An 8,729-nucleotide genomic window follows, 5' to 3' on the forward strand; every position below is an offset into this window, starting at 1 on the left:
CATACATGTAATGCATCAACAAACAACGATCTAGCCATGGAAAGTAACAGAGTATAAGACCCAATTAAGTATAATAATCGAATTTATTATTGACAGAGGTTTAACTACCATAGCAGCAAAAACAATGAATGTCTCAATCGATTATTGTTTAGTTTTTTTGTTTGTTTTGTTGGGGTGTTTTGTTGTTGTTGGGTTGTTTTTGTTGTTGTTTTTTTGTGTGTTTTTTTGTTTTGGGGGGGGGGGGGGGGGGTGTTTTTGTTTTGTTTTGGAAATTATTTAAAAAAAATTGGGAGGGGGGGGGGGGGTTGGGGTAATAAACAACGTCACTTGTGTCAATGATGTAACTTCTGTACTGTTTAATGATACCGGTACCCCTGGAATCAAAGAGTTTCCTCTAAACATTTCATAGACATTTCCGTCAAAATTATATTTCTTATTTCCGTAAATGATAATAATTGTCCATATTCAGTCACAGCGTTTGCCACAACAAAACTATTATATCCAAACAAGTCTACCAACAAGCACAGTGTCGATGGGTTTCGACGAAAGCAATGTATTCCTTTACCAACGACATACTTTCTTAATGCAATGTTGGTGTCAATACGTTATTTGTAATCAGTCAAGTTCCTCGGATGTCTTCCTAATTGCAGCATCGACAACAGCAACTGCATCAGTCTCAAACTGCTGGATGGTCTTCCTCAGGAAATAATAGCAAGTACCAAAAGATATTCCGCCTGCCACAGCCATGCCTATTATTGGTATCAGTCTTGCAAACTCTTGAAATGTTCTCTTCTCAGCCTGTTTGACAGCTTCCTTCTTTATCATGTCAATGACGAAGGCCTTGATGCTCTGCCGTTTGGTAACAAGTGTCGAGGCGAACTTGAGTGACTTTACGTAATAGTCAACTTTCGTGTTGGTGCGGTCCGCCAGTTGCTTCAGTGACTCGTCGTTCAGACCGTATTGTTTCAGGTAGAAGTCTACCTCGTGTAGCAGAATAGTGACATCCGCAGCAACGCCAATAGCTCCACCTAGTAACGGAACCGGCACAACTGAACCACCCGCTGCAGTCATAGCGGATATGGAAGCCACCTGCCAAATCCTGTCCGTAAGGAACTTGGTTTTCTGTCCAATGACTTGTTTGGATACTGGGCCAATGGAAAGTACAAGAGACATCCTCTTCATCTCCGGCAGTGCGACTATCAGCTGTTCCATGAGCTCTTCAAACTGCCACATCTCTCTGTGGTAATTAGAAATACAAAACACGCTAGTGTCGGTCAGCTGGGCCACTTTAAAATTGTTTTGGCAGTCTTTGATTATTTTGTCCAGCACAGCACTCGCTGAGAAATCCCCTCCTCGGATTTCCTGTTCATTTTCCATCGCTTCGTCAATTTTTGTACGTACAAAGAAGAACCGCTTTCCTCTTTTAGCTATCTCTCTGGCTAACCAAACGTCGTTGGTTGAAAATCTGTTGTCTGACAAAATTAGGAAAAAGTCATACTTTTCAAAGTTAATAAGGTCAAAGTATTTTTCATTTCTGGGATATTTCGGTGTTCCTACTCCGGGCAGATCCCAGAATACAAGTTCTTCGTTATAAGGATGCCAATACCTGGTTGGTTCTATTGTTGTATCACCAGTTCCAACAGGAGCTCCATCGTTGTCGTCTGCTGTTATGTCACGAATGCAGTTGATAAATGAGGATTTGCCAACCGCCGACTCTCCAGCAATGCCGATATTTATTTTCACAAATTTCCATTTTTTCGTTTTTTCAACAAGGAAATTATGAATACCTGAAACACCATTTGTTTCAACCTGGTGTCTGGCTTGTTCGAGATCACTTTCCGAAAATACACACCAATCACAGTCAAACATGGTTTTATGAACGTGCAAACTGAAAAATAAAAAACAAAAACAAATATTACATTTAACAAGATATTAACAGCTAGTGCAAATCACACAACATTTATGTCCTGCGTCATTATGCACCAAGCGTGATATAAACCATCCCATTGCAAACTGACAACATTCTCTAGCTCCATTTCTCTTTCGAAGAATCGTTCCAAATTATGCGCCACATGTTGCCTCATGAAAATTGCGCATTTTAAAACACTTTTTGACTTAATCCTACGGGACATTCAAAATTCAATAGCACTAAAATATCACCGCCCGCTACCGATCCCGGTCGGGCTGCTTGTGCTCTTTCACCTGCCAGCGCGGGCGGTTCCTCCTCCCACCCACCCAAACCTTTTCCTGTCCTGGACGGAGAAGTCGGCTTTGGTCGACACATGCGCCCATGACAGGCGTGTGCTAAAACAGCTTGTTCTGAATGTGTACGTTAAACCTATGATCTGACATGACTGACAGCATGTTTTCCTAGAAACACAAACTAGATATGTGGGCATTCCGTACTTAATTGAGGGTGACACACGTGAAGCGGAGCCGGGGTAAAAATAGCGGGACAAAGTATGAGCCATATTTGCCTTCTTCAGTTTTAAAATTTAATGATAGGAGAACGGCAGTCAATTTAAAATGTCTCAGCAATCTGCGTTTTATTTAGAGTGGAGCAACACTTTCGTTCCCTCGTATAAATATTAATTTACCCCCATCTCTTAAAATATAAATAAATAAACAACAAAAAATACTTTGTGACATTGTTTTTTCATCTTTGTCAAAATTATATATAAAATTGACACATTTTGATTAGTAGTCAAATGTCGTTATCTGGACAGTGAAAGGTTTTTTAGTGGGGTTTTGGTGTGGGTTTTTTTTTTTTTTTTTTCATTTTCAATATTAGTGACACATTTCTATAAGCAGTCAAACGTCCTTATTTAGATACTAAAGGGTGTTTTGTTGTTGTTGTTGTTTTTTTCCGTACAAAATTAAATATAAAGCGACACATTTTTATAAGTAGTCCGACGTCGTTATCTGAATATTAAAGGGACCGAACCATACAACTCGAAATATTATGCCATGGAACCGTTTTAGACCTCGTGATATATCTAAAGGACTCAGTTTTCCTGAGTGAGGTGTCTTCTTTTTTTTCGAAGCAAAGCAAAGCAAAAACAACAACAAAAAAACAAACCCAAGCAAAACAAACAAAACAAAAAACAACAAACACTCAACAATCAACCATTTAACACGTGCTTGAATCCACTGAAGGTTCAAACACGTCTGTCTTACGTTCATTTCATTTGAACTTATTTTCGTGCTTATATCCAATTAAGGTTCAAGCACGCTATCCTGGGCACACACTTTAACTATCTCGGCTGTCTGTACACGACAGTGGGTTAGTTGTTTAGTGGTTAGTGAAAGAGAAGAGGGTGTAGTGGCCTTACACCTACCCACTGAGCCCTTAAGAACTCGTTGTGGGTTGGAGCCAGTACCGGGCTGCGAACCCTGTACCTACCAGCCTGTAGTCCGATGGCTTAACCACTGCGCCACCGAGGCCGGCGTCTGTCTTACGCACATCCGCAAAAATTCGCGGCGGATGGGTTCAAGACGGGGTTGGGGGAGGGGACAAACAAACAATGATTCGCTCAACACATGAACACGCACGATCCTACTGCGAGTTAGAATTCATTCTTGGATGTCCTTAGTTAGAAAATGGCATAGTTCCTAATTACATTAGTCGCGTACTTAAAATACTTGGATAAAAATTTAAATGTGTGTTTAAATTTAGCTCCAGTGTCCTCTAGCTCTCTCCTGTTTATATACCCAAATAGCCGATGTATTTTTCGTGCTGGGGTGTTGTTAAACATTCATTCATTCTCCTGTTTATATGTTGTCTCCCTGACAACATATAAAAAGGGGAGGGCTAGAGGACACTCGAGCTCGAGTGTATGGTTTAAATTGTAAATCATCTGGCTGGATTTACCCATATTTTGTGATACTGTGTATAATGTGCACTTACGTTCTGGGTGTACATCAGTCAGGTAGAGTCAAGCTTAAAGTGCTGTGCCAGACCATACACTAAAATTTCGAATTCCACAATTAAATGCTTTCTTAATTCATTGCAATAATATTTTACACCGATATGTAAATCAATAATTACGAAAATGCCCCATAAAAGTATTAAAACATCACTCCCGTAGAACACTGCCGGAAACGACCGAGTAAAATTCTCGGTAAAAACATTTGCCTGGAAATAGCCGTGACGTCACGAAGGGAACGCGCTTCACAGAAACCTACCACGATATGACTTTCAGCGCCAGCGAAAGTGGGACCGACAGCGACTGCCAAACTTGATCATGCGATTCTTCTTTCGATGATGAATAGTGTAGTAATGACGACTGGACTAATATTTGTGCAACACAACAAATAATGCCTTATCAGTTTGAACCTGGAACATCTTCCGACGAACCACCGGCCTGACAGATGATGATGAAAATGGTCGTGGAGACAGCTTACCACTAATTTACAACTTTTATTCTTGTTTTGTTCTTTAGCTTTTCGTGCGAATTATTTTGCTACACTGTATGTTCTAATACTTGTGATGTAGTAGAAAAGACGATAAATAATTCTTGAATTCTACGAGTCAAGTGGACCCGATATCGGTAATTTTAAGAAATAAACAAACGACTTTTAGTCCGTCCCATCCATGAAGATGTTTTTTTTTGTGTGAATAATTTCAGTTTAGTTTGACGTAAAAAAAAAAGAAGTAAAAGTGTTTTGGGAATAACAAAACAATACTATTTTTCGTGTGCAGTTGTGAAAACAGTCTGCTCAGAAAAAAAAAACTTATTTTAATTTTAAAAAATAAACAAAAACGACTTTTAGTCCGTCCCATCCATCTAGGAAGATGTTTTTTTGTGTGAATAATTTCAGTTTAGTTTGACGTAAAAAAAAAAGTAAAAGTGTTTTGGAAATAACAAAACAATACTATCTTTTTGTGTGCAGTTGTGAAAACAGTCATCTCAGAAATAAATAACTTATAGCACATTCCATAGTATGAAAAAATGTTTTCTCTGTGGGAGGTATAGTAAAATTAATTTAATGTATTTATAGTCTGTTTTACACGGAACGCCTTTTTTCATGCTATGGAATTTACAAGTCGTTTATTTCTGAGCCGATTGTTTTCTAAGATGCATACAAAATTAGCTTCTTTTTTTTCTTTTCTTTTTTACAAAAAAACCCTACATTTTTGTAGGCTGGGACGGACTAGGCTATAGATACTTACTTGTCTGTACTTTATTGTTTTAATGTTCTCGAACTATAAAGAAAAATCTTACAAATGAACGAGATGCAAACGACAACAAATCGGATTTCGATGATTGCACGAAACGTGCATGAGAAAACAAACTGATCGGAGTTGAAAGCATAACGCAATTTGGGACATTGACGATATGCACCTCAAGGTCGTTTCGGTGTGGATGGCGTCGGCTTGTTGTCATTTGTTTTGTGTCGCAGAAAATTTGTTGGTACAGAATCTTTTTTAAAAGCCATAACACATGGTATTCCCATATCTCGCTAAAGCCGACAAGCCAGTTTGGACGAATCGAAACTAAAGTGTTTGCTGTCGCAACGGTCTCCGGCATTTTCTTCCTGTCCAGTATTTCCACGTTGTTTTAATCAAATTCACACACAGCTTTCTCACAGCAACATTACTAGGAAATGCGTGAAGACTAAATTTATCGGCTTTTGTATTGCTACAGCCGCCAACAACACGCCGTTTAACCATAATAAACACAAATGAAGCAATGAACAATGGCGCTGACTATCGAAAGGAGTTCCCTTCGTGACGTCACGGATCAAATCTTACGGAAATTCCCGAAACGAATTCAGCTGGTTCTGTTTTTCAGGGGAATATTTTTAAATGGAAAATATACCGGTATATAATTTTTTTACATTTTTTTTTAAAATTTTCTAATCATATTAAATAATATCTTGATTGATATAGCTCAATACATCATACATCTGGCACAGCACTTTAAGATGAACATCGAGCTAGCGTACGCCGAACGTTCGCTCGAAAGTTTATCTTGCTTTATCTTGCTGAACTAGGCTCAAGCGGGAAAACAATGAGATTAATAGCTAGATAATATGTTCTCAGTTTGGGAGTAAACATACATGTAACCCGAGGACTGGCGGTAAGTAACTGTCCAGATGTCCGTCTAGCTCTCTTACAGTCAGAGTACTCGGGCTAACATAAATGAAGATACACAAAATATGCGCCCATGACAGGCGTGCGCTACAACAGCTTGTTCTGAATCAGTGATTCATGTGCACGTAAAACCCTATGACCTGACCTGCAGATGTCTTCGTAATGGTATATATACAAGCCCGAAGGAACAGATGACAAAATTTGTTTGTTGTCCTACTCTATATAAATAAAGAAAATGTTTCATTTAACAACGCACTCAACACATTTTATTTACGGTTATATGGCGTCAGACATATGGTTAAGGACTACACAGATATTGAGAGAGGAAACCCGCTCTCGCCACTTCATGGGCTACTCTTTTCGATTAGCAGCAAAGGATCTCTTATATGCACCATCCCACATACAGGATAGCACATACCACGGCCTTTGTTATACCAGTCGTGGTGCACTGGCTGGAACGAGAAATAGCCCAATGGGCCCACCGACGGGGATCGATCCTAGACCGACCGCGCGCTGTACCACTGGGCTACGTCCCTCCCACCCACCCCCACATATAAATAAAGATACAGATCTAGTTTGTGCCCCTCCCCCATACACACACAAAACTGCCCCCTCCGATAAATAGTGAACACACGCACGCGCGCGCACGCACACGCAAATTTTCCAGTTGTTCTTACGGGTCTGACATGTCGTTACGGCCAAAGATAAATCGTGGTTTGAATATGAGTACATTATGTACTGAACGCAGCTAGGCTTGTTCATAAGGCTGAGTAATGTGACTGGTACCATCGTCTTGTATCACATTACGTTCATATAATGTTTGGCGCAAAAAACAGTTTAGCGAGCGAGCGACTGCTCTTTCTAGGGACCGTAGACACTTTCAGAATTTTTTAACAATCACATATATTTATAGCTGTAGTGATGGAACACATCCCAGATAATGATAATGTAAAAAAAAATTTCAAAAATATTACTTTGACCCCCCAAAATTAAACTTTTTGTAATCAAGGGCAGTAACTCCGTTTGGCAAAAAATTACACAAAACCTAAAAAAATTGGCACAGTGCAAATTATTTAACTTGGTGCCTTATTTTGGGTTAGAATACATCAGTAACCATTAAAAGCATCATTAAATCTATATATAGAGTATCTATTTATGGCTTGCAGTTCATCAATAACAAGTTTCTCAGTGTCATTGAGTATTTGTGGAAAAATGTGATCAAAAAAGTCAAACACCTCTGTTGCATTGATTTGGCCATTATCATAATTTTCATACACTTCTAAATATTCAAACAACGCCTGAAGGTTCCCCATCAACATATGCATAAAATTATTAATTTTCTACAGTGTTAACAGTACCTGTAGAATAAATAGCAGGGAAAGTGTTTCAAACGAAAATGTCCGCAATCTTGGATTCCAAGAAAATCTCAGTACACCTAGCAATGTTTTTATGGGGTCTATAAGTTATATAAAAGTTTACAACAGTAAACTAATGTCATATATGGCTTCAGTGATGTATTAAGTTGTTGTGCTTTGATAATTTGTTGTTCTTAAATCATGGAAACTTACAAAATAAAATATTTTCCTGCAGAAAATGGCGTGATATTCTTCAACTTTCGGTTTTGGCCTGGAATACGATGTGAAAACAAATCTGAAACCGGTTTTTGGAATCGAGCACAGACAATTTAATCATTTCCCTACCTTCTATAATTGAAGAGTTCTTCGTTTAATTCCGGGAACACATCGTAAAAGGACCTAAAAGACAAGCCTATTTTTAGACCAAAAAACTAATCGACCGACTAGCGGCGAGTTGGGGCGCCACTAGTCTTCCGGTACGGTCCCTACTCTTTCACTGTCCTGAACATTACATAATGTGCGCCCTGCTAATTCATTTTATAAAGAATATTTAAAAAAATAGGAAAGTACATATCAACTTACTGTCAGTCTTGGTCAAGTTTTCTCTGGATACTACTTTCTATATAATCTTTCTTATATTACATAGCGGATTAGGCCTACTTAGGACTTCTATGTAGGCCTAACTTATATTAAATGTTTGAGTTTCACTTGGAATTCCCAGTGACAAATCATTAAGAAGTTTAAATAGAAAACAGAATTAATCATAAATAAAGCTATATTTAGCTCGGTTGGTATTTTCCAAGCTATTTATAGTGCATAAACTTTCCCGCTTTTGTCATTCAGGGCTGTGTTCAGCCAGACCGAGCAGGAAAATGTCCGCTAAACTGGTTTATGCGCTTCACGTTAAACCAAAGGGCCACGTCGGGAACCAATCAAATAATTAGCGAACGTTAGCGAAACGTTCGCTGGCTGAATTTAGCCCAGGATTCCCAACAGTTATTTTGACAACTCACATTTTGATAACGTTGAAAGGTTGCGGCTAATAAAACTATTTCTGGTGGTACACAATCGAAAATAATAATAAATGGATCGATCATATTGCTAATATACAAGATTGGAACTTATTAAAGGGACATTCCTGAGTTGGCTGCAATTTTTAAGATGTTATCGACTAAAAGAGACCTTTTAACGATTGTAAAAGATATCAAATCAGTCTGATTAAAATTAGCTCTAATGGGTTTACCAGTAGATCTAACAGCATTGCGTGGACTCCCCAT

At 38.6% G+C, this 8,729-nt stretch overlaps 1 protein-coding gene across 1 annotated transcript; it reads right to left on the reverse strand.

Moving 5' to 3' along the window:
* Nucleotides 1-239: 239 nt before the first annotated feature.
* On the reverse strand, nt 240-7,765 carry LOC121375183 (interferon-inducible GTPase 5-like). Its single transcript, XM_041502474.1, has 2 exons — nt 7,666-7,765; nt 240-1,888 (listed from the first exon to the last, which is right to left on the reverse strand). Exon 2 carries the CDS (start codon nt 1,867-1,869, stop codon nt 616-618), a length of 1,254 nt encoding a protein of 417 aa, XP_041358408.1. The 5' UTR covers nt 1,870-1,888; nt 7,666-7,765; the 3' UTR covers nt 240-615.
* Between the last annotated feature and the right edge of the window lie 964 nt (nt 7,766-8,729).

The sequence above is a fragment of the Gigantopelta aegis genome, chromosome 6 (genome assembly GCF_016097555.1).
Source record: "Gigantopelta aegis isolate Gae_Host chromosome 6, Gae_host_genome, whole genome shotgun sequence".
Taxonomy (NCBI): domain Eukaryota; kingdom Metazoa; phylum Mollusca; class Gastropoda; order Neomphalida; family Peltospiridae; genus Gigantopelta; species Gigantopelta aegis.

Bases quoted from the DNA above. Each gene is read 5' to 3' on its own strand.
- LOC121375183 (XM_041502474.1), bottom strand. From the start codon at position 1,869: ATGTTTGACTGTGATTGGTGTGTATTTTCGGAAAGTGATCTCGAACAA.